The 25,119-nt window shown below is 52.5% G+C and overlaps 2 protein-coding genes across 2 annotated transcripts in view; both read right to left on the reverse strand.

Moving 5' to 3' along the window:
• Positions 1 to 1,908: 1,908 nt before the first annotated feature.
• LOC311215334 (CMP-N-acetylneuraminate-beta-galactosamide-alpha-2,3-sialyltransferase 2-like) lies at positions 1,909 to 4,352 on the reverse strand (the record flags this gene model as incomplete). Its single annotated transcript, XM_084296438.1, has 6 exons — positions 1,909 to 2,076; positions 2,523 to 2,642; positions 2,969 to 3,014; positions 3,372 to 3,551; positions 3,681 to 3,871; positions 4,083 to 4,352. The coding sequence occupies 6 exons, from the start codon at positions 4,350 to 4,352 to the stop codon at positions 1,909 to 1,911; spliced, it is 975 nt and encodes a 324-aa protein (XP_084152564.1).
• Positions 4,353 to 8,743: 4,391 nt separating this feature from the next.
• The window catches only part of LOC311215396 (arf-GAP with SH3 domain, ANK repeat and PH domain-containing protein 1-like), a gene marked incomplete at its 5' end in the record, with an annotated part of 19,613 nt that continues 3,237 nt past the window's right edge, over positions 8,744 to 25,119 (reverse strand). Inside the window, 22 exons of the mRNA XM_084296521.1 lie at positions 8,744 to 8,905; positions 10,136 to 10,258; positions 11,097 to 11,242; positions 11,695 to 11,871; positions 12,504 to 12,708; positions 12,859 to 12,966; positions 13,448 to 13,515; positions 14,275 to 14,390; positions 14,729 to 14,814; positions 15,689 to 15,866; positions 17,154 to 17,245; positions 17,789 to 17,922; positions 18,057 to 18,220; positions 18,526 to 18,574; positions 18,986 to 19,073; positions 19,532 to 19,601; positions 20,768 to 20,868; positions 21,004 to 21,090; positions 22,446 to 22,521; positions 22,958 to 23,043; positions 23,517 to 23,646; positions 23,761 to 23,810. Coding sequence (XP_084152647.1) covers positions 8,831 to 8,905; positions 10,136 to 10,258; positions 11,097 to 11,242; positions 11,695 to 11,871; positions 12,504 to 12,708; positions 12,859 to 12,966; positions 13,448 to 13,515; positions 14,275 to 14,390; positions 14,729 to 14,814; positions 15,689 to 15,866; positions 17,154 to 17,245; positions 17,789 to 17,922; positions 18,057 to 18,220; positions 18,526 to 18,574; positions 18,986 to 19,073; positions 19,532 to 19,601; positions 20,768 to 20,868; positions 21,004 to 21,090; positions 22,446 to 22,521; positions 22,958 to 23,043; positions 23,517 to 23,646; positions 23,761 to 23,810 — 2,409 coding nt within the window. The 3' untranslated portion in view covers positions 8,744 to 8,830. The remainder of the gene's footprint in view (positions 8,906 to 10,135; positions 10,259 to 11,096; positions 11,243 to 11,694; positions 11,872 to 12,503; positions 12,709 to 12,858; positions 12,967 to 13,447; positions 13,516 to 14,274; positions 14,391 to 14,728; positions 14,815 to 15,688; positions 15,867 to 17,153; positions 17,246 to 17,788; positions 17,923 to 18,056; positions 18,221 to 18,525; positions 18,575 to 18,985; positions 19,074 to 19,531; positions 19,602 to 20,767; positions 20,869 to 21,003; positions 21,091 to 22,445; positions 22,522 to 22,957; positions 23,044 to 23,516; positions 23,647 to 23,760; positions 23,811 to 25,119) is intronic.

Genomic DNA, 25,119 nt, shown 5'->3' on the forward strand with positions numbered 1-25,119 from the left:
TGTGGGTTTTTTTTAATTAGTTGGAACAGACCTTCAAAACAGGTACTATAAAAAACTATGTTTATCAATCAGGGAGAAGCAATTTGAGGTGTGGGTAAGGTGACTCATTAATCTCCAAGATAGAAAAAACGAGTTTGTAAAAAACGTATTTGAAACAAGGATATTTAATAAGTCCGTCAGGTCAGGATCATATTGTTCTGCTGCAACGGGAGAAGGGAAGATGGTATCTGTGTTACTGGGAACAAAAAGTGAGCTGAACTGTTCTAGGCCCTTCAGTCACTCATTAGAGCACACAGCTTTGTGACTAAATTTGAAAGAATAATCAAGAGTGTGAAAATAAATGGAAATAACAAAGTAAGAGTTTAACTCACTGTTAAAGCAGCTAATCACTTGACTTTGGCAAGAAAGCCAGTTACTTGTAAAACTCAGAAAACCATTGGAGATCATCACACAGAGCACTGCTTAGCACCTAGAGAAGACACAAGGAAGGTGATGGGCAGGATAAGTGCAAGACTTGCATTCTCTGGGGGACCAGAGAACAAAGAGCAGCATCTGGTCTGCAGACAGGATAGAGCAGAGAGATGGCAGTTTAATTGTACTGTTAGCATAGCAAGTGCTGAGGGATCCTTAAAGGAAAAGCAAAACTTGCACAGAAATGGGGATTCTACCTGGAGAGGCAGAAATTAGGTGAAGCTAATGGTTAGATCAGGGATGATAACAGGTTTCTGCTGTAAAATGGAAGTTGATGAGCAGTTGAGATCTGGTGACTTTCCAAGTAACTAATATGATGTAACAATGACAAAGCTTGGTCTGATTCAAGGACATTCATGTTTGTGACGGAGGAAATGACAAGCTGCTGTGTTGGTCATTGTACTCTGTGGAGCAGAATGAGTAGCAGGGGTCTGAGTAGTCCCATGCTTGTCATGTTTCTCAGAAGATATCTGAAAAACTTTTTTATTTATATTAAAACTTATTTATTTCTTTGCAACTACTTTAAAAGAATCTGCTTGGACTGGGTGGCTAAAGCTTTTGAATTTAGCAGCTTGCTTGCAGAAAAGGGAGTGTGTGTTCCAGTGCATCAGCAAAAAACGGAGCATGGGGAGGTGCTTGCTTCTGTCCCTGGTCAGGGAGGCAGAGCGCCAGCAATCGCAGCATCTGCTAATCTTGCTCTGGAGGAGGAAACCTATTTCATGGCGCTCAGGCTTCAGGATCTGCGATCTTTTCCTACAGAGAAGGGCTGAGATCACTTGCACTGTCTTTTTAGAGCAGTAAAGCAAAACAAATAATAATAACAAATAATAACAGCTCCACGTGCACTTTCAAAGTTTATTCAGCATATGATGATTTTATCTGTACTTAAGTCTGCTGTATTCAGACTTAGCATACTTGATTTTTTTCATGTCTTAGTCTTCTTTGATACAATACGAAAATACTCCTTAGTTATAAAAAAAAAAAAAAAAAAAAAAAAAGGAAGGCCCTTCTGTGCCTGCCCAAAGAACAGCAATAAACCTCCCCCAAAGCCATCAGAGGGGGGAAATTTTGAGCCCCAGCACATGGACAGATGCATTGGCACAGCCGGCTGCGTGAACATGGCCACAGTTGCAGCCTCCCTGGGCTGTCAACCATGCAGTCTTAGAGCTCTGAAAGCAGTGAGCCCCACTTCTGCCCCTCGGTGTCCTGCTTGGTGAAGACCTGGACCTGCAGAAAACATCCTTCTGGCTAAACTGAGCTCCCACTGCCACTCATGCTCACAGAGCCAAGCTGCTGGGCCCAGCACAACCTCTGGCCAGGTGCTATGGCCGGCCCAGGCACACAGCAGCACAGGGGAGAAGCAATCTACAGAGCTGCGCCAGCTGCCAGCAGCCAGTTCTTGTGCTAACAGCTTGTCTTCAGTTTCTTGGCTATGTGTCATTTGTAGAATAAAATTCTGCCTTCAGCTGCCAGTCTCTGGATGAGGCTGAATTCAACATCAGCGTCGTGGACCCTCGTCCTGCGAAAGGCTCCGGACCAACGGTTTTCTTCCCAGTAGTGATGCCAGTTCCCTTTGCTGTCTGCTCCAAAGCCAAACACAGAGACCTGCGGGCAGGCCAGCAGAGCCATTGCTGCATGGGCACTCGATTAGCCCAAGAGCCTGCAGCGAGTGCCTGCCTCCCCCTCTAGCAGAGCCGTCACTGCAGAGTGGGAGAAGGCCTCTCTGGGCACGGAGCACCAGGGCCTGGGAGAAATGGATGAGGTGAGGGGGCACAGCCAAGCTGACCACGTCCCGGGCTCCACCAGCAAGAGTGTGGCCAGCAGCTGAGGGCCACAAATGTCCACCCACACGCCACACTGTGAGGCTGTGGGTTGAGTGCTGCATCCAGTTTGCACCTCCCTGCACCAGCATGGTGTTACAGGGGAGCTGGATCCAGACCCAAAAAAAAAACCACGAGGGGTAACAGACAACTTGCAGCAAAGGAAATTCTCCACAGCTGCAAGGAAAAGCCTTCTCCCTGTGAGAGCAGAGCACCTGTGGCTGCACTCACCTGTTGGCAGGCGTGCAAGGCAAACAGCAGCGCTGTGAAGCCAGTGGAGGGGTACCTGCCGTGGCCCTGCAGCCAGGTCTCATGGATGTACTTGAGGAATGCCGGGTTCAGGATCAGCACCTGAGCAAGGGCAGAGGAGCAATGAGATGCAAATGGACCAGCCAGGCCCTGCCACTAGCACAGACACGAGTCCTCCCTCTTGCCAGCTCTGCCCCCACCCCACTTGCTGCCTCCTTCCCAGAAAACACGCCCAGCCTCTGCCTGGTCATGAGGAGTTGGCTGTAAATCCTGCACTGCCTTGCAGAAACTTCTGGGGTCACCTCACAGCCAAAGGCGATGCCACCAACCCCTGGTAGCCACCAACCCCTCATCCCCCTTGTCCTAGAGTCCCAGCATCAGGTGCTTGAGCAGAGGGGATGCTCACTAGGTGCCTGCCCAGCCCTTACCTTGTCTCTGTCAGCTTTGATGAACTGTTTCACTCTCATGTAGGTGCTGCAAAAGCCAGAGGACAGCCATGAGTGTGAGACACCTGATCTGCACTAGGCCAATGGCACCCCCCCAACCCCTGAGCTAGCCCCATGGTGTCCCTTTGCCTGCCCTTGGAAAGGGAAACATCAAGCCCACAGCCCCGCGGTGGGGACAGACACCATCCTGCTCACTGGGCTACAGGGATGCAGGATGCCCGAGAACCGTGGGGACCTCTCAGCACCTGATTCCCCACATTGCAGTGCAGAGGGGGCAGAGCACTTTTCAAGGGACTCTGAGCCCTTTGCCTCCTACACCATGCTCCAGGCTCCTCAGCATGAGAGATGCTATCCCCAAGGCCCCAGGACAGCAGAGGGGACGCACCGTGAGAGCTCTCCTGTGGAGAAGGCACTGGTCACCCACTTCAGGTCCAGAGGCTTAAAAGGGACTAGGACAAGGTGGACGCCAGGCCAGAGGTTCATCGCACTCTCTGGGTACATGAAGTGATGGGTTGTCCTCGTGCCAACATCCATTTCAAAGCCTGCTGTCTTGGCTCTGTTCATCCTGGGAGACAGCAGGAAGGCATGGCCCATAAGGAAGGTGCATGCCGTGCTAGACCCGGGCTGCTGGGCAGGGATGTAGTTTGACCCTGGCCAGCAGCAAGGACGGGATGTGAACCCTCATATCACCCACCTCAGCACCCAGTCGTGAGCATCAATCCGTGGGCCGTGGCGGGACCCCTTCAGCCTCCCTGAGTTGCCCACCACAGCGCAGCGCCTGCATTGGGATGGGTCCCACATGCTTCCCTTCAGGGCCGGAAGGACGGCGAAAAGCTCCTGGATTATGGCCTGGAGCTGGCTGCTGTCAGGGGGGCCCTGCAGGGTCTGGGGGAGCACAGGCAGGGACAGATAGCATCAGCCCCCCCAGCCTGGAGCCCTCCCTCCTCCCTGAGTGCCATGGAGAAGGATGAGGGGAATGGAGAGGGGGATTGGGGGGGGGGGGGGAAGGGGGGGCAATGGGCATGGAAGAATCCTCTGAATGCATATTTGGGGAGCCCAGGAAAGTCCTCAAGCACCCATCCATGCGCCCACTCACCAGCCACCACTGAACCACATCCAGGGAGAGCTCGTGGGCTGCGCCTGTCAGCAGGGGCCTCACGGCTGCGTTGTAGTGAGCGTTGAACCAGGCGGAGGTGTTGGTGCTGGGGGAGCAGCGGGCAGTGGGCTGGGGTGGGTGACGGGCAGCGGACAGAGAGGGAGTGAACAGAAGGTGGCCAAGGCCAGAAATGGAGGCTTGGAAAGACTGCCACAGCACGAGCAGCAGGCACAGGGCCAACACCACCTGCGTGCGCTTCCGGCACTGCATCCCTCATGCCACCTGCAGCGAGATGACACCAGGATTGGTGGCAGTGGCACTGCTGGCAGGAGCAGGACTCTGCCCAGACTCCTGGGACACACTGGGGTCCCACCCTGCGACCACTTCGCCACTCACCTTCCCACTATAGACCTGAAATTCGAGTCTCCTTTCCAAACTGTTCAATGGCCTTATTGCTGTGCTCTGCTCCTGACATGTCACAGTTACGCAGGTCAGGTCAGGGCCAGCTGGCAACACATGCTATGCTAGGTGTCACGCTCTGCCTGCTGCACTTTTAGCATCTGTGAATGATGCTACAGATGAGTGGTGGCAAAGCTTCTTCATCTCAGCCCTGAGCCTGCCTCTGGCTCCCTGCAGAGCGGAGGCTGTGCACCAGTAAAGCAGCTCCCGCGCCTCCCACACCACCTCCCCATGCGGGCAGAGAGCCCGGCAGCCTCCCCGCAGGAAGCCTCCCCGCCACCACTCACAGAGTGGAGCATGCAGGTGCTGCATGGCTGGCCAGGCACTTGCTCCCTGGTAGCCCGGGGACTCTGAGGCTTCAGGAGCACCAAATCTCCACCGGCAGGGAGGACCAAGAAGTGGTTACCTGGTGCGTGCATGTGTGTGTCTGTGCGGACCTTTCTTCAATAGCCTTAGCTGTGAGTGACGTTCCTGTCCTTCATCTAAAAGGTCTCGCATAAAGCTAGTCAGAAGAAAAAGATTTGTTGTTTTTTTTCTTCCCCACAGCATGCCCAGCAGCTCGGTACCTGACTCCATGGCCCAAGGCAGCCACGTGAGTGCACGAGCAGGACAGCGGGACAGCCTCTGTCATGGTGTCAGGAGCAGCAGGTTGGAGGGTTCACCACTGCACTGGGAAAGCTGAAGGACAGGGACCCACTCCTGCCCCTCACAGGGAGGGGGGGCTTCAGCCCCTTCCTTGCAGGCAAATCCAGGCCAGAGACAGGACCACAGGTGAGCACTGGGTTCATGTCTCCACAATCACCATTTCCTACAGCACAGACATACCTGCTCTCCGTGGTGTCCAGCCAGCTGCCCAAAAATGGACCTGCGCAACGTGCCCCCGACGGCAAAAGCGCTCCTCCTATGAGTCTGAGCCAAGAGCAGAGGTGGGAGATTCGGCTGGTCCCAGGCAGTCACTCCCTGCCGGTCCTTCCACGGGCAAGCTAAATGTTACTTCTCAAGGGGAAGTGCGCACAAGCCAACAGGAGCATGCCGGAAGCGCAGCCACGGCTGTGCAGGAAGCGTAGCTTCAAAGCAGGCCACGAAATGCCAGCTCTGCGCCCCAAAGACTTCCCAGTGCCGAGCCTGCGATGTCAGCTTGTGCCCCCCCACCAGCAGCTGTGCTGGAGGCACAGAGCATCCCTCCGACACACCTGCCAGGCCTGCAGTCACCCGGGGAAGGAGGGAAGCTGGTTCAGGAGCTTGCAGTCTTGGGTTTATTAACCCGCAGCCCCCAAGGGAGGATGCTCTGGCTGAGGGCCACACAGTCGGTGCCAGCAGCTCCATTAAGCCCAAAGCCAGGGGAATCAGGCAGCACAGTTCACGAAGCTTTTTGCAGTCACCCATCGCAGGCAAGAGGCTCAGGGCAGGGCCCTGTGGGGTGGAGGGCAGGGACAAGCAGTCTCAGACAGCCCCTGCTCTGCTGACGGGACCTCTGCAGCAGGGCCACCCACACCCCTGTGGCAGCTGAAACGCCCCCAGCCCCACACCCAGACGCGCACTGCAGCCCAGGTACTGGGGCATGCCAGCGCCCATAGACCCGTCCCTGGCCTCGCTCAGTCCCAAGGGACGCTGCTCCCCACACCCGCAGATGGGAAAGGGGCTCCCAGGGTGCTGCAATCCCCCTGTCGCCTGGCCCTCTCATTCTGGAGGAGGTGCCTCTGAGTGCGGTTGGGCAGAGGCGACACCGCCACACTCAGCAGCGCTCAGCGCTATTTGCGATGGCTGCCGCAGGAAGGGGAAGTGAGGGAGCCCGGAGCCTCACCGCAAATGGTGGAGTCAGCTTCGGGCTGTGTATTCAGCATAAAATCAGGCAATTCAGCATAAAATCACACCTCTGGAGGCGGGAGAAAATGCCTGGCGTGGACTTGCTGTCCTGCACCCTGCAGGTTACGCTGGGATGGTTCATCCTCTGCTGAAAACACAGAGGTCTCGACAGCCTTGTGCACCCGGTGCCTCATCAGCTGGTTTCTTTAGGTCACCTGGACAGGATTTTGGCTCAGGAAGGAGTAAGGAAGTCTGTAAAATGTGCCTTGGCAACTGGAAAAAGCTAGCCCATGGAGAAAAGCCGTGCAATCGAAACTGTTTCCGATTTCACTCAAGGGGAGGTCAGCCCTGCTTTGCTCTGCTGCCCATAAGGGGGTTTGATGCCTGAGGGGGACTGGCAAAGGGGAAAGAGATAGAAACCTAAACCAGAACAGCCCTGCACAACACAAACTCCTGAAGCACTAGTATTTATTGGCAGCAGACTCACAGGCCCTCTCCATCACTCCTGCAGCCTGAAGCCTTGCACTGAGCGGACACAGAGCAGGTTTTCCAGAGCATCAACAGTGAAACCTTGACACAGTGAAAACTCAGTTATCAAAGTTATTAAGCAGGTATTCTTTATTACAGCACCATACAGGTAGTGTGCTTATATTAGTGGGCTATATACATATTCATTTTATTTCCTGTAAGTCTCTTGCATATTCATCAGATCACCGAAGAATCATTAAAATAGGTTCCCACCCCTCTTCACGTGTGTACTGGAGTCCTTGGGTGGTCATCTGGTGTACTCTGGTGGTCTTTTGTTGAAGGTCAGAAGTCTTCCTTGCTGCTAAACTTCTGACCTTTTCTTTCTTTGACAGACTTCAGCAGTCAAGGCAGGTCTTGCTGGTCCCATTATTTATGCATACAGTCCTTATCTTTGGGGTTGTTAACATACCATCGTGCTAGCTAAGACCTACAGAAACAACATCCTTTATCTTGTTCTCTGTCTCAACCCAGCGCAAGCAGTGAGGACAGCACAAGTGCTCAGTGCTGCTGGCTCCACTGAGCTCATTTTTAAGGCTCCTGCCATGCCCCATCCTCAGCCAAAGCCACTATCCAGGGTTTGCTCAGCAGCACAGCTCTGCTCACAGCCCAATAGCTCTGCAGGGCAGCAGCATGGCTCTACAGCACCACTGTTTCCATTAGAGCAGTCAGCACATGGGACAGGCAGTGTGCTTGGTGTCACGTTAAGGGACATAGCTGATTAACTGTTATGGGTCCGGTCAGATTCAGGGTATTGAACTATCATGGTCACAGATTCACCAATAACGTAGCATGCCCTCACTCCAGTCATGTTCAATGAGAACTATCATGGCTAGGAACAATGCAATTAATTGCAATTTATTACAGCAACAGGTACACAGGTTCTTTGGATTGCCAGCAATAAATTCACTGTCTGCAAAAGCAAGCTAGCATGCATGAAATACACAGGTACACAGCCTGGCTATTAACGTGTTAAAAGGCACAAAGACTCTATAGGGATTTATATGTTTCTGCAGAGACACCTGGTATAACCAAGTGTTCAAATCTTACCCCATCGTGTCCCAGTGGGGGGGGGGGGGGGGGGACGACGAGAGGCTTAGCCCATCAACTGATCCCAGAAGTCAGAAGGTATCCTTCGTGATGGTGTCTTCCCTAACATCCCCTTTCTCTTAAGCCAATTTATATTATTTTCTATCTTTTAGGTGGAGTTTGTGTGACTCTAGTTAATCATATCTTGGTTATGATTGGTAAAAAATTTTCTCACTTTCATTTGAAGGTATAGACTCTGAGAAACTCAGAGCGTGTGCTCAGTGAGGGGTGGTTGCACCTTGGAGGCATGTAGCTTTTGGGATGGAGGTGTGTTTTGGTATTATAATGATATTATAATGAGCAAAAGTGCACTAGGGTACAGCATTTTGTCAAAAATATGACAGGTCGTTGGCTCAGGGTAACGAATGTGCAGCTTACTGGTCTCGGTGTGCACAAGAGCAGTCGGGTCCCCACCTGGTCACAGAGCCCAGCCGCGATGTTTCCGCTCTACGCTCCGTATTGTTCCTTACAGTCAGCACACCAGTGCGATAGCATCTAAGGTTGGAGGCCTAGGGATCGCTTAGGTAGTACAGCTACACTCCACCCTGGAAGCTTTTTCAATGCTGTACATCTTCTTTAAAATGTGAATATTAGTTTAATTTTCCTAGTTACTTTAGGCAATTTCTCCACACTTGGGGAAAGCACAGCGGCCTGTTCTGTGCCCGCTGCCTGCACCTCAGCCCCAGAGGCTGCTCAAACTGTGGCACACGGGGCTCTGGGGACCCAGCGCTGTTGTCCAGGGGGTGCTCTGGGGCGGGCTCGCTGTGGGAGGAGAGGCGATGCTGGGACCAGGGGCACAGGTGGAGTTCTGGGGGAGAGTCGCATTTCAAGTGGCTTATCAGTTCTACCCTCCTGAATCAAAGTGGCTCCTATTCATTGAGCACATGAACGAATGAAGCAGGGAAGGCACCTCGCCTGTGAGGCTGTCCTTCAATCCAGCCTTTCTGCAAGGAGAAAGGAAAAAAAGGAGGTGTGAGCCCAAACAGTGCTCTGCAGGATGCTGTGGCTGGTTGGAGAAAAGGAAGATTGAACAGAGAGAACCATCATGCAAGAGGAGGGACTGAGACTGTGTCTCCATGCGGCACTGGGGGGGGCTGAGCCTGGCGTGGGAGACACCTGTGCAACAGAAAGATAAGCAAACAGATGGAATATGGACAAATTGCAAAATGTGATGTTACAGAAGGGAGCAGAAGAGTTTTCTACATAGTTTATGGAGCAGAATCTCAAGAGGAGGTTTGACTGCTGCCTATAAATACTTTTTCAGACCAACATCCGGGAGAAAAAGCTCTTCTCCAATATAAAATATATATTTGATGGTGGAATGGAGAATTTGGACACATTTGGGTTAGAAATTAGCATTTTAAAATGAGGGTTATCAGTTATTAGCTACAAACAATGAAGCTTTTGAATTTGCTTCTCCTAAAGTGCTGCAATTGCTGTTTACAATTGTTTGAAGGATCAGGAAACCAAAACTGTAATCACTGCTTACTGCTTAAGTCCTCAGGGTGTAATTGAGGTGTGCATTTACACCCATGTCCAACCCTACTCCCTGCCCTGGAGGAACCATGCTGCTGCCAGCAAGAGCAGATAGCTCACGGTTTGCAGGATTACAAACCCAGAGGTATGCAAGAAACTTGTGACACAACAGGATCCTTTTGGCTCTGCTGAGGCTGCAGAAGCCACCACAGCTGGCAAGGAAGTCCTGTTTTGGAGACACCAGCCAGCATGGTAGTGGGCAAGACTTCCTATGCTCTCCTCACACCAGGCCTGAGGAACTGCCTGCCTTGGAGTGGGCCAACAGCAGCCCACAGGAGAGCAGCCTCTGATGCCCACACAGAGGGTAGCTGGCTGGGGATGCAAGGGGGGGGGGGGGGGGACAAAGAAGCTGCTGCAGGGTGAGGGGACTGACCAGGCCATGAGGAGAGGGAGGGGAACATGCTGGCACCTGTCCCAGCAGCAGAGCAGACTAGAGGTGGGAGGTCCATGCAGGATGTGAGGATGCAGGGATCTCAGACTAGGTTGCTCAGGTGTCAAGGAAAATATAGAAAACGGAGAGACAGAAGCAAAGCAGGAAATGATAACTGGTGTGACAGTCCTGGAACTGAAGCAAGAGATGCATGAAGAGGGGAATTGTGCGTATCCCAATGCTGTTCAGCACACATGGGTTCACTCACCCACCAGTTGCTGTCCTCTTTTTCAGACACCACGATGATCTCGCCTGTGCGGAAAGTCAGCTCATCTTCCCGGTCAGCATTGCAGTCATAAAGAGCACGGACCCTGCGAAGCAGCAGCTTGTTCTGCAAGCAGGAGAGAGCATTGTCAGGCCTCCTCCATCCCTTGTGCCACACCTTTGCCACACACAAGTAAAATAAATTTAGTGCCTTCCTCCTTGATCAAGTCCAGCTTCTGGACTCGATGACCCTTGTGGGATGACCCTTGTGGGTCCCTTCCAACTCAGGATATTCTATGACTCTATGATCCTACCCCACCCTCCCCTGAAGGAGGGAGGGCAGAGGTTGCCAAGCACTTGCTGGGAGTTTGGGTGGGACAGAGCTCCAGAAAAGGCTTCTTTCTGCTTGGGCATCTGTCCAGAGGCACTTGCTCCTCTTCTCCAGGACTGCAGCAGTGGTGGACACACTGTTTGGGGCCCCAGTTCCCAGAGCAGCTCCGTGCAAGGAGGCAGGGGTGCTGCTCAGCACAACCCAGGCCCAAGCAACCCAAGCAAGGTCCCCCTAATGAAAGGGCTGGGGAGAAGGATGTCCCCTGGGGCACAGAGGCTGGGCCAAGGTGGACATGGAACCCTTGTCCTTGCCCAGAAGTGCACCCTGATCTGCCAACAACCTGAATTCACAAACAAGGCTTTTCTCAAAAGGCACTGGAGCATCATGCGGATTTTGGTTAGCAGCAAATAACAGCAATCTCCATGGGTCCAAGTGTGCATTGGGAGGGACCTGCCATTCCCATGCACATAATTCCCAGCAACTGTTGGGAAGATGTCAAAGCCAGGGAGGCACAGTAGAGGTGCTGGGAGGAGCAGCTGCTGGGACCAGCTCCAGCTCACTTCAAAACCAGAGGTGATAAATGTGGGCAAACCTGGGAGCTGAGCTAAGCTGATCCTGGCCCATTACCACCTACCAAACTGCTCCTCTGAGGAAGAGGAGGTGGGACATGTGGGGGATGTCCACAACATGGCTCTGACTCTTGGAGGGATCGGTGTGGGCCAGGCTGTCCAGCTTTGCTGGGAACAGGCGTGTAGAGGCAGTCCATGGCCTTCAGGGCACCTACGACACAAGCAGGGTGGTCACGTCCTCCCAACTTTAAACACAGGTGGACAACACCTGTTGACAACAACAACCACCACTCTTGGGCAACACTGTGCAGCACAGTCCTGCTCCTTGTCACAGTGTGAGCAAAAAGTACCCCAGCTGGCTGAGATGGAAAGCAGGAAGGGAAACAGGATCTGGGTCTGGTGTTAAGAGAGGCACCAGGGGAAGAGGATGTGCTTAGGAAGCAGAAAGACTTAGAGTGGAGTCTGGGGTGAGGAAAAGCATCACCAGGCAGAGCCGTCAGTGGTGGGAGCTGGGCGGTGCAGCTCCAACGTGCCCCCAAGTAACCCAGCTCAACAAGCCGTGACCAGTCTGATCTAGCAGGTGCTGGGCCACAGACCCACCAGCACGGCCAATCCCCATGGCATGGCCTGTTCTTGCCCCTTCTGGGCTGGTCTGTTCATTACCCGAAGCCAGGATGGCAAGACTTGGTTTCTCAGGGCTAAGTGGGACCCATGGAGCTGGCTCTGAGGATGTACGCTTGTGCTTGATGCTGAGAGGCGGCGGGGGGCTCCTTCTGGTTCGTGTGTCCTCAGCAAAGTTGGATGAGCTGGTAAGAAGACGAGGACGTGACCCCTCAGGAACTAAAAAGGGAGCAAGAACAGATCACGGGTCAGCAGCAAGCAGAGCTCCTAAAAGCAAAACTCTGGGGGAAAATTTGCACAAATGCATTGACAGGAATAATCATTTCCCTGCTTGCAGGTCTGACTTGAGAAATTTGTGAGGTTGGAGCCACAGTTAGGACAGATGGAGGGGAGGTAAGGCAGGACTTGGTGAGTCTCCCAGAAAGCAGGACAGCTTGAGGAACTGGGGAGCTCCAGCTCTCAGAGCTGGGACACACCATGGAAAGAATGGGCAAGGACAGCAGGATCCCATCTTACTAAGGAGCAGAACTGCAATGCTGATGTTTCTGCTGGCAGCTTTTTCTTCCCAGCCCTGTCTCTAAACATGCTCACCTCTGCCTTTCCCAACAGCAGCAGCACTCAGGAACGCACCAAGGGTAAGGATACACCATGCTGTTCCTCAAAGTGGGGCTCAGTGCTAGGCAAAACCAGCCAGCACAAGCCAGCCTTCCTCCCTCAAGGAGAAGAGGACAGAAGGGCATCCTACGGCACCAGACAGCCCCTCACACCTCATTAGGGTCCCATCTTTTGCTGATGGAACCAGGCTACATGGGCTCCAGCAGCTCATCCCGCCACCCTATGCAGGATCTCACCTGACATTGCCCGCTGGGGTGGGAAGGAAGGCAGGTAAGGGAGGGCTGGTGGCATGTCCAGGCTGTGGAGGTGGGTGTGTGGCAGGGCATAGATGTCCAGCTGCCTCCCCTGGGGCACTGGCTCTGCTGCTTCCAGCCTGGAGGCAGTAGCAGGGGGCTGGCAGCAGCTCTGGGGATGGGCAGACCCCCTCTTCACAAGACCCAGCTAGGAAACAGATATTCATAAGTTAGTGCATGTGGCAAGGGTGATCAGCCAGTACAGGAGCGCCTGCTCCAGGTGTGGTGGGAGCAGGGCCTGTGGTAGCATGCATAGACTCGAGTCCTCCAGAGTTTCAGGCCCATGGAGGCGCCTCACCTTCTCATCCAGGTCTTCATCGCTCTCATACATGTCGTCTTGGCCCAGCCACCACTCATACTCTACATCGACGCGCGGGTTGAACTGGTTGTTCTGGGCCTGCAACAGCTGGAGCATTGAGGAGTCCCTTGAGGACCCACCAGCCATGTCCTGCCACACCAGCCCCATCCCTGACCGACATCCCTGCCCCATCCCTGACCGTTTTTTGTCCAGGAAACAACTGCATGCTGTGAGTGGTGCTTCCCATCCAGCAGGTTGGGGATTTTGCAAAGGTCTCCAAACATACATGCTGGGACATGGCCAAAGCAGGGCTTAGACTTGCCGAGGAGATGCTCTCACCCCATATGGCTTGGTACAGCTTCAGGTCCAACTGCCTGGCCTGTCGCAAACTGCCGAGCCCTGAGGGACCCCACACCAGCAGTTCCAGCACTTGTCAGACCCCTTGGCACCCTCCTCTGTCCCACACCAGCAGTGGAGATGCTGAAGGATGTGGGTGGCCCTGTGCCAAGCATCCATGCAGTGTCTTTCCCAGCCATGCTCTGCCGTCAGCATGTGCCCCAAAACCACGGGCTGAGACACCGTGTCCTACCAGCAGTTCACACTGGGGATGTCTCGTCCTCCGGGCAATGTCCAGAGCTGTCTCTCCTGCTTTGTTAGCTGTGGGGGGAAAGGGCAACCTTGAACCATTTTCAGAGAAGTGAAGGGCAGTTCTGCATGCAGGGAGCCTGTGGAGACTTGCAGCAGAAATGTTACGGTCACGGGGGAAGGAGGAGAGGACATGTCCAGCTCAGGAGCCCCAGAAGCAGGAAGAGACCCTCAGAGGAGCTGAGTGAGGTGCTGATGGCACCAAGATCAACAGATCCTTCAGATCCCATCACATCTACATGCTGCTTCTGGGGACAAACAAGTACAGGAAAAATTATCTGAAGAGAAGGGACAGCCTAAGCCCAGATTGAAACAAAGAGTCAGTATGATGGTTTACGGAGATGGTTTACATCTCAGGAGTGCCCAGGAAGCATGACTCAGCACACCCACCCACTCAGCTGGTACCAGATGGTAAAAACATTTGTGACTTCCCATGTCACCCAGGATCCCAGCTTTAAAGTTCACTTCTGTGTTGTGAAGAGGCCATTCATAGACACTATAAATGACAGGACCTGTGACTGGGCTCCAGGGCACCTGCGTTTTGGCAGCCCTCCTACCTGTTCTCCAGCATTGCAGGGTTGGCTCTGAAAATGAAAGCTAAGTGCCTAAGTGCCTGTGGGGACCCATGGGCAGGGTCCCCACAACACCATCACTAACTGGCCTCTCCCAAACCTCCCCAGCCTCAGACTAGCCCTGTTGAGCATTCCAGCAAGGTCAGGGTGGTATTCGCAGAAAAGAGCTAGAAGACTTAGGGATCCCATGGCCACTCACCGATGGCAATGCTGGCTTTGGCCTTCAGCAGCAGTTTGAGACACTCGGGTTTGTTGTGAGTGCAGCAGTAGTGAAGTGGCGTGTTCCCCACCACAGTCTGCTTTTCCAGGCTCCCGCTGCAGCAAAAGGTGGATATTGTCAGCAAATCTGAGGAGAGCTGCTGGCCCCAGCCACATGCTGGCCTACACATCGTTCTTCCCCAGGTCTCCTGGAGAGTGCTTGAGAAGAGGCGGTCACCACCACTGTTGCACCTCAACCCAGAGGACATGAGGGAAGGTAAGGCCCCTCTGATCTAGGGATGGTTACCCCAAGTCCACCCCAAGGCACTTTTGCTGGGAGGCTGCCCTTGTGCTTCTTCTTTTCTTTGGGAGCATTTTGGAGAAGCCCATGAGTCTTGCACGTTTCACTAGCAGTGGCTTAATCACAACAAGCTGACTGGGTGTCTTAAGCTTACCTGTTCTGGACAAGAAAATCAACGATATGCAATGAGGTTTGGTCAGACAACAGCACTGCCAGGTGGAGAATGGTCTCCCCAGGTTCCTGTAACCAAGACAGAAACAGCAAAAAACAGGATGGGTCTGCCAATGCTGGCATCCCAGAGAAGAGCTCTGTCTTTCAAGAACTGTTCTTTACACAATTAAAATCCCTGACAGGTGAATAGAAACAGGTTTTACTTGTCTTTTTGGAACCATGCCCACCAAGGCTCATGTGAACTGAGTAAAAATGTGGAGCCATAGAGCCATGTTTCTCCAGAAAGGTTTTCTGCACACTCTCACCTTTTCTTTGTCCTCTGTGCACAGCTTGCTCATTTTTCTCAGAGGCTTAGCTACTCATTTTCTTATAATCTGCCCTTTACCCAGAACCTTTATTATATATTTGTGTTGGCTTCATGAGGAATCTATTCTTCTTCATGAAGAATCTATCCCTTTTCACATTTAGAAACAGCAAAGAAAGGTAACTTTTTTTCTTTTTTTCCTCAGGCCAGCAGCAGACCTTCATCAAGGTCATGATTTCGGGGTGCATAACAGCTGCTCCCTGTGGAGCTGCTCCTTGCCTGCCAGTTTGTCCTAGGAGATCCCATTCTTGTTCATGGCAGCATTTTGCTCCTTCAGTTGTACTTGGGAGAACACCCACCAGTGTCCTTGCTGGGAAAGGAGATGGCACAGCAACTGGGAAACCCCCCCTCTGCCATGGCATTCCTCACTCTGTGGGTTCTTTTGGCAAAGAACCTGACAAAACATTCCCAAACACCCCCAAAACATCCCACTGCCTTCTGTGAGTAGAAGCTACTTGGGTCTGCTCCAAGGGCTCAGGCTCCCTGCAGCCCCAGCTTGCATAGCTGCCTGTGGGAACCCCTTGTGGATGTCCCTTGTTTTGTTCCTCTGATGATGGTGCCATCTACCAGGTGCCATACCTGCAGAGGTGCCTGCACAGGCTCGCTCAAATCCATGTTCTCTGCATAAGCTTGGAGTAAAGAAAATATGTCCTTATTCTTGACGGCTTCTGGGAGGTTTGGACACTGAGAAGCAGGGCTCCTCTTGGCATATTTCTTCTCAACATACTTGGAAATGATGAAATTTTTCCGAAAGGCCCTGGCAGAGACCAGCCAAGTGAGAATTAGGAGCCCTGGAGTGACCCCATGAGCATCCAGGGGCATTCCCTCCTCTCCTGCTGCTCCAGCTGCTCTCCCTGTCTCTCCTGCAGATCTGCCAGGCAACGTAGCACCTTTCCTGTCCTTGCTTCTAGCAGGGCTCCCACCACCTTCCTCCAATGCCCTGAGGTCTAGCTGAGAGGGACAAGGAAGCATCAGTTCATCTCCCACTCTCCCACGTGCTCACCACTTCCAGACCCCTCTATCGCCTCTTCTCCAAGCAGAGAAGAGCTCTGCACTGGGCTCAGCTCTCTGACAATGAGATGCTGGGGAAGCACCAGGTGTAAGCTGGGAAAGAGTACCCAAGGATTGGGAATGGCTTCTGGAGGAGGACTGGCCAAGCAAGCTGCCCAGATGGAGGGTGCAAGAGCAGCAGAAGCAGTGACCAGCCAGAAGATCTGGGGGGCAGCAGGTGTGACCCAGGGGCACTGGAGCACTCCCAACAGAAAAGGTGATCACAGAAGGGCGATTATTATTACTGCGAACAGTTTGTTTTCTTAGCAGCCAAGTTCAATGCTGGATCTGGCAACCCTGACCCCACTCTTGCAGTTGCATTTTCTGGTTCTCCCTGCTCTCTACCAGCCACGTGCCCAATTCTTGCTCATCTATTTACTGCCGTGTAGATCCATGCTGTCTAAAAGGTGCCCTAGTTGGGCCTTACACACCTGGAATGGACCTGGATTGTGTCTGGTCTGCCTCTCCACCCTCCTGAAAGTCTCCTCAGCCCTGATAACCCCAGCTATGGGTTTCCCCCAAGAACTCTGCTGAAGCTCAGATTTGCGGCACTAAGCCCTGGAGAAGCCCTCAGCTACTGCTGGAACCAGCCACCACCCGAGCTCTGTGGATTACTGTGGATTACTGCAGTGCACCAGGTAAATCACTGTCCCCTGTTCCACTCCACCCTCCCACCTGTGGTGGAAGGGCCATCCTCCCTACAGATGTGCACAGCCACAGAGCCATCCTGCTTGGCAGCTCCACTTTTGGTTTCTCTTCTTGCCTTTCCCTTTCCAGTTTTGTCTCCTCAATCCTGACTCTTATCCTGCTGTCTCTTCCTCACTCCTCCGTTCTCTTTTATCAAACCTTTCCTGCTGGGCTTGATGAAATTGCTTCTAAAGAGAAGTTACAGTCTGGGGAGGAGATCGGGCAGTGCTACATGCCTGGTCACTGCAGGGAGCAAGCAGGACCGCTGAGCATGACCACAAATACCAGCTCTTGCAGAGCAACTCACATGTCACTGTGCACCGCAGGCTTGGCAGAGAAGCTGGGAAGATTCGCTTCCATGATGTCATTGAAGCCAACGTTGCTGATGTTCCTCGCCAGCTGCAAAACAGCCCAGCTAGAGGTGACATGGGACAGGCAGCAGCAGCACACGTGTGGCAGCAGGAGAGGAAGCTTGGGGCTGAGATGCTGGCCAGGTATGGGGGATGTCAAGGGGTGTGGGGATGTTTGTGTCCAACAGCCAGAGGCTCTGTCCTGACTCCTACTGCAGCTATCTCCCAGCTCCAGCATGCATTGCATGCATGGATCTGAGCATGTAATGGTCCCAAAACTAAAATAACACTATGAAAAGCCTCCAGCCCCTGTCCACCCCACACTGCTCTATCCCAGTTTGGGCTTGGTCCTGCCCTGCACCACAGGACAAAGCTGGGGGAGATGGGTGACCCAGGAACAGCAAAGTAATACTCTCCTCCTCTTCTTGAAGATAACAGTTCCTACCACAGTAACCATGAAACTCCAGGCATTACAGCTTGGTATGGGCCAGCTTTAGAGGCCCCTAAACCTAACAGAGTTAGGTTGGTTTCAGAAAGACCACAGCAGAAGAATGAGAAGGCCAGTGGACAGAGCACACTAGCATCATCCTACCAGCAATTCAGAGGTTGCCAGCTTGTCCAGAGACAGTGACTGGATGCGGGAGACATGCACACCCATCTCTCTGTGAATCCCAGAGCACTCAATGCAGATCAGGATGCCCAAGTTAATGGAGAGCCAGGTGGGATCTGCAGAGACAACACTGCTAGGTTCACGCCCATCTCCTGCCTCTCATCCCACTGCTTAGGGCACAAACTGCACAGCAGGACCAGCAGCAGAGAGATGCTGGAGCCTGGAGGGAAGGCAAACAGCTGGCTCTCACCCGGTGCTGAGCAGTCACAGCACTCCCTGTTCCCAGGCATGCCTCTGACCTCCTTGATGATGGCCCGGGTCAGCTCCTCCCTGCTGCTCTCCCCTCCGCCCTGCACCTTGCTGAAGGCCACGTTCAGCGCCTCCTCCTTGCTGTTGCTGAGGACAGACACCCAGCTGCGTGGGCAGAAAGTGACTTAGGAGTGGGGCCCCGCAGGGGAGAGCCTGGCTCTGCATGGAGCCACCAAGCACAAAGTTTCCCCGCAGGACTCCAGCAGAAAAATGGTGCCAGAAAACTTTGTGGGGCCCCATGACCCACTCACTGCCAGCCCCCAAAGCAATCAGGACACAGCAAGGATGGGAAGGGCATCAAACAAGGGCAGCAGTGATCTGTTTAATTAGCTGAAGAGCTGGCTCTCCATCAGCAGACGGACAAGCATTTTCTGTTTGCCACTGAGCTGCTCTTTGCTGGCAGTACTTACGCGACACAGTCCTGCTCATCCTCCGCCAGGAAGCGGTACGTGCGGTTGTCTGAAACACACAGAGCCGTGCTTCCCTGGGCGCTGCGCTCACCCATCCTGCCCACCAGGCTCGGCGGGGTGACAGCCACCCCCTTCCCACCTGGCCCCTCCATGATGCTCCCCCAGCAAAGGGACCTGCTCCCACGTTGGGATTGAGGGATGCTGGTGTTGGCTAAGATGCTACACAGGAACTGTGCTCTCGCAGTCCACACACACACACACACACTGCTGCAATGCCCGTCTCATGCCCTGTGTGTTCACTGCTGCTTCTGATCACAGCTGCCCCCCACCACAACTTCGCAAGCTGACCCAAAGCTGAGAGCTTCACTTCCTCCCTGCCTGCACTCAGTCTCTGAACCCAAAGCACCACCACCCTCCAGGCACTTTCTGGAGGAGCCATGGGACAGGCGCCAGCACTCACATGAAACCAGGTCAAAGCATTTCTTGTCTTCCACATTCAGCTTCACCTGGCAGGTCAGTAGGTTCAACTTGGCTGGCGGGCGGTTGGGCTATGAGTGGAACAAGGAAGACTCAGGCCTCGTGGCATCAAATGGTGGTGGCCCAGCAGTGGCAATCACCACCTGGCTCCAGAGCCACGGACCTGCCTTGCCCCCAGCACTTCATCCTTGATTCTGCTTTCAGGAGTAATGCAAGAAGCAGCAATGTGGACCTTTTCTTTCCCAACAGCCAACCCATGCTGAGGGTGCCTGGTCCTCAGGCTCACTCCCTCCATGCACACAGGCAAGCGAGGGCCTCCCATATTTGTCCCTTGGGTCAAAGGGATTCAGATCTCAGTGGCAAGTCTGCTTCGACAGGGCAGACAAGCAGTGCAAGTGCCAGGCACAAGGGCTCTGCTGGGTCCCCAGAAGCCACTGGAGCATTGGGCAGCAGGGGCTCGGCTGACCTAGCAGGGGCAGGCAGCAGCTCCCCGGCAGGAGCAGAGCAGGGTAGAAGAACCAATTCCTACCATGCTGTGAGAGATGGTCAGGTAGCCATTCCTGATGGTGCATTTCCTCTTCTGCCAGACTTTTCTCAGCCTGGAAATGAGCAGAGGGTGGGATGAAAGGACACAAACAACGCTCCAGGCAGAGGAGCAGATCACGTCATGCAGGAGTGCTGGTGAGCATAAGAGCTTTGCAAGGGACAGCGTGGGGACGTGGCTCTCATCAGCCATCCTGTCCATACTGTCACAGAGTATGTCATTCTTGGTCTGCTTTGAACTGAGAAGGGCCCATCATATGGCATAAGAATGGGCTTGTACAGATGGGTAACACAGCTGCGGCAGAGGCAATGTGGACACAGAGCATTGCTTGGAGCAGCAGGTCCTGCTACAGAGCACACAGACTTTTGCATATGTCCCCAGAAAACAGCCAGGATCATTACCTCCAAGCTGCTCCTAACACCTCCAAGACTGTAAATGGGAGAAGGATGGAGGAGATACACCCAAAAAGGGGGAGAGACTGAACTTCAACCTGCAGTGAAGTGGACTCCTGAGCTTCAGTTCATTATTTTCTGTCCAGTTTCAGGTTTTTCTAGGACCATTCAAGACCCTTCCCAGGACTGCTCATCTCCCAGTGCAGGTCCCCAGCCCTCAGGCTCACATACACCGGTTGGAGCGCCTCTCTTCAATGACAGCAGAGCTCATGATCTGACTCTTGGGCATGGGCACAGGATGGGTCTGAAGCAGCACAAGGGGAAACTTAGTTCCCTGCTGTCTTTCTCCTGTGGCCCTTGATGCCATCTCCAAGGTGGCATTGATCTGCGCTGCTGGTAAGCCACACAACATTTGTGTTCCTTCTCCCAAATCTCATGCAGGAAGCTGAGCCCAGTACTGATCTGTGGGGTCAGAGGATTGGAAAAGCAAAGGACATGTCAGGGCCAGGAGGCAGGCATGTGAAAGAGCAGAAAACTTCACCCAGCCTGTGTATAAGTCCTCACCCCATCCATGAGGAGCTTCAGAGGGCACTAGGCAGTTTCACATGAGAGAAATGCCCTGAGGGCCATGGGATGGACACTAGCTGCCTGCAGCCCTGTGTATAAAGCTCTGGGAGACTGGGACAGTGCCAAGCACACCTTCATGCAGCTCGTCCTGCTCTTCAGCCCTTGCTACCACTCCAGAAGAGGAGGTCGGGCTGGGTGAGCCCTGTGCTGGCCACAGAGGACCAACGTACAACCGTAAGGGACACACCGAATCCCAACTCACCCATCACTTTTCTTGAAGAGGGTCCCTGTCTTCTCCGTGCCATACTGCTTGTTCCCTTGCAGCTGGTGCATGTTGTACCGTGCTTGCTTGCTCCCAGTGTCCTAGCAGAAGGAGAGGAATAGCAGCCGGGATCACACCAGAAGGCAGCTAGGGCTGCTTTGGGCAGGAGGGAAGGAGCAACAGGGTAACTGGTGCCCTGTGAGGGTGCTCCCCTGGGAAGATTGATCTGGCTTTACCTCCTTCTGCTCCAGCTGCAACACTGCCTTCAGCTGATCCCGAAGGGCACACAGCTGCTTCTTCTCCTCGTCCTGCCTGGTCTTCAGCTGCAGGGTACCAAAACACAGTGAGAGTTCACATGGGAGGAGGAGGAGAGCCCCGTGCCCCTGCCCTGTGCCCCTCAGCCTCGTCACTTCCCCAGGTCCATTGCGAGCCCCATTCCTGAGGTGGGAGGTGGTCACTCCTCCCCTGCAATGCTGTGGTGCCTGCGCACGAAGCTGTTCAACAGAAACTTCCGTGAGGGAGCAGGCACAACCCCAAGCAACATGGCAAATGCAGTCTGCACTTCAGCCACTGTGTTATTTTCTGAGAAAACAACAGCCTGAAGCTCTCTGTGGTGCAAAAACAACCAACAGCTTGAAGGACGCTATAGGGTTTGTTTGTTTTTTTCTTCCTCCAGTTTGGTAGTGTAGTAATTAAAAAGTCACCACACCATCAAAAAGTTCATTTCCACCAGGGATCTTGGTAGAGGACTATGGCCTTGAAATGAAGCCTGGTGTTAGGTCTGCATGAACGACCCAGAAGATGCTGTTTGCTGTGCTCGGTTACCTCACTCCAGGGTCCTCTCTTTTTGTTATTTAAATAATGAATTTTAATTTCAACATGAATGATTACACTACGAAACAAGCAGAATAATTCCCCTAGAGCAGATGGCTTCAAAGAAAATCGCAGTTGCCCAGAGGAGAGCAGCACTACAGGACCAGGGAAATGAGTACAAATGACACTGTCACAGTCTGTGGGTGAGGATCATACCCCAGGCCCCGCCAAATCATGACTTATGAGGAGGTTTGGAAAAGGAGGAGCAAGGCAAACTAGATCTCAGGTCTAAACATGCTAAAATAAACCTTCTGCAGTACTTGAGGGACTTGGTAACAGCAGTGTTCAGGCTCTGAAATCCCACCATAGGCTTTGCCATTTTGAAAAACTTCTTCCTGTCTCCTGGCCATGTATGATTGCCAGAACCCAAAGTCAAAAGCAAAAGGTCACAAGGCTTATACAGCCCTATGAGAATTTCTCCAGCAAGACAAAGCCCCCAGTGAAGAGCATGATGAGCTTCAGTTAGTAGCAATGGGCAGGAAAGCCAGGAGCACAAATGGGAAACCTGAAAGCCTGAAGAGCAACTATGACAGCTGAATACATCAGTGCCTCTGGTATCCAGTTCTATGTTTCTTCTTAATATTATTCTGTGCCCTGGGGTATGACACCAAAACTTTCCCACTCCCAGTGATGGCTGCATTTCCCCTCAAAGGGTCACATTACACATTGCAGGCTCAGGAAATGACTACAGATGAGAAAGTCCCCAGAACTTTCTTATCTGGAAGGAAGAGGAAGCCCTGGGGCAGACATCCCCACTCTCCAGCCCGCACCCCCTTGACGCACCCAACCTCAGATGAATACTCACACTCTGCAGCTCTGGGATGAGCTTCTCTGTAAAATTCTTCAGTTTTGCTGTTGCATTTAAACATTCCTGGAAAAAACTGAGAAGGGAGGCTAACGTAAGAGCACAGTCTGAAATCCTGCTCTTAGTGCTGGCTGTAAAGCCGGCACTGGGCTGTCCCAAGCTTTTGTTTCATTGTTAAAAAAATGCTTTCTTATTAAATATACTTTGAAGCAGTTACAGTCAGGGAGAGTGCTCAGCACTGTCTTCTTCACATCCCAGATTTCAGTGAAAGTTGCCTGCTGTCTGTCCTATATTGTCATATGAAGTATGTCAGACTAAAGAGAGTAGGCACACAACATTGAGATCCTTGTCTCCACCACCTCCAGGAGAAGAGGATTTTTGGCATGTTAGAGAATAGGCCAACTCAACTGCAAGACCTCTAGGTCCTGCAAATTAAACCACCTCCCAGATTCCCTCTAAAACCAGCACTTCTGGAGTGAAGGGGAGTGAAGGCAGGTTGACAGTCATCTTACTTGAACTGTGAGCTGCAGTGCTTGATGTGGTTTTGGAGCAAGTCGATCCCTTTCTTGGTTTTGATCTCATTCACTTTGATTAGATACTGAAGGGAAAATGACACAGTGACTGAAGGTTTAACTTAGAGAGAAATGCCTTTCACACGCTTGTCTTTATGCCTACCCCCCACCCCCCATTACCAGTGAAGAGCAGTGTGTTGTGGCTCTTCCTGGTAGTCAGGCCCTGATGGGAGCAGCTTATGTGGCTTTTCTGGGGTGAGAAGTTGGTGGCAGGCAGGGCCCATGAACATAAGTGCCCTGATCCGGCCAAGAGAGCGATGGACCCATGATGGGTGCAGTTGTATCTCTACTGCCAGGTTAATATAGGCTCATGCTTCATCTAAACTCCTTGATCAGCCCCTATCCAAGGTTGGCTTGAGCCTACTTCAACCCAGGCAGCTCTCCAACTGAGGGACCATGTGGGCAGACCACAAAGAACTAGGGCAGGGAGGAGCCAGACAGACCTGTGGGGTATGTGCCATGCCCCAGCTGCTCCCACCTGCCCTGTCCCTGTCCTTACCTCACACATGTTTAACTGGAAGGTCCTGCGCTCCTTCTCCATCTCCTCAGCAATCTCCCCACTGCTCACCTCGCTCCGCACCATGCCATGCTGCTTCGCCAGCTCGCGCTTCTCCTTCTCAATCTTCGCGCTCAAGGAAAGAGGAGAGACACTTGAAAGGCTCCGTCTGACTGCTCTCTAGTGAAAGCAGCCAAAAACAAGCCTCCAGGTCCACGTCTCAGGGCAAGGAAGCCTGACAACTTACAGTTTGCTCTCATAGTCTTTGCAGGCCTTCTCAAAGGGCTTCTTGAACTCCTAGGAATAGCCAAAGGTACTGTTTGATGACTATGATCAGGACAGACCCTTCCTCACCCTGAGCATACTGCATTCCCACAAGGTCACCCTGGCAGTAAGGCCCCACAGACCCAAGATATGGCTGTCCACAGGACTGTCCCTCCCCAGTAAGGTGTCCTCACCTCTGCCACATGTGCAGTGAACAAGTGCACTCACCAGTGCAGGTCACTCACAGGCGTGTGCTTGCACCCACACAAATATGCAGTACCTAGGTATGAAACCTTTCACAGACTCACATTTTTAAGGGCAGAAGGAATTGCTAAAATGCACACAACCCAGAAAGTAGCAACCAGATTCTCAGCCTTTGAAGCCAGAACATTGTGTTTAACTAAAACAAACACCTCTCAGAAAGACATCAGAAACCCACCTAAAGCTGGCAACATTGTCAGACTCTGATTCTTCCTTGAGTACTCATTCAATAGTGAATTAGTCTTGCTGCTACAAGTCCATTCCTTATATGTTTCTCATCTGACATCATGTGATTTTACTATCTTGCTACATACAACCGCATTTGTCCATTAAATGCATTTATGCCACACTGCTCTTTTCTCACTGCTTATTGCTCTGCAGACCTCTGTCTCACAGAAAGATGGGGTAAATCCCCTGGGTAAGGCACCCAGGTTGGAGGGGGGACTTCAGGAGGTCTCCAGCCCAGCCTCATGCTCCAAGCTGGGGCATCACTGAATTAGGGCCAGGCTTTGTCCAGGTGGTTGTTGAAAACTCCCAGGGAGAGAGACCCCGCATTCTATCTGACTTCTTGTCCCAAGGCTTCTCTATCCCTCAAGGAGAAATTTCTTTATGTCAAGGCAGAACCTTATAAGGGCAGATCTTGTGTTTGTCTCCATTCTAATGAAAAATGTCAAACAGATTCAGGTCAGGCTGTGATTCCTGTTGATTCGCATTAAAAATGCCTTCAGCTTAATCATGACTTCTTGCGGGCAGCTGTTTTTATTCCTCTCTCTCTGAATGATTTTCTGGGTTTCTAATGTCTTCTTGACATTGTCACATTGTCCTTAATGTAAATAGCAGACTTTTTTCCTTCACAATTTATATTCTTTTATCATACTACATGCTAAAAGTTCCAGAATTTGCTCTCTCCTTCCATTTTGATGCTCCTGTGTAGCACTAGCTGCCAATGGGATGCCTAAAGGTTTGTTTCAATATTTGGCAATTAGAGAGAAAAAAAAAAAAAGGAAAAAATATGGAGAAGAAAACATGGGATGTTTGTCAGAGTATCCACAGATGCGGTGGAAGATGGCACTGGAGCAAT

This window comes from Netta rufina (genome assembly GCF_964035555.1).
Source record: "Netta rufina genome assembly, chromosome: 16".
Taxonomy (NCBI): Eukaryota; Metazoa; Chordata; class Aves; order Anseriformes; family Anatidae; genus Netta; species Netta rufina.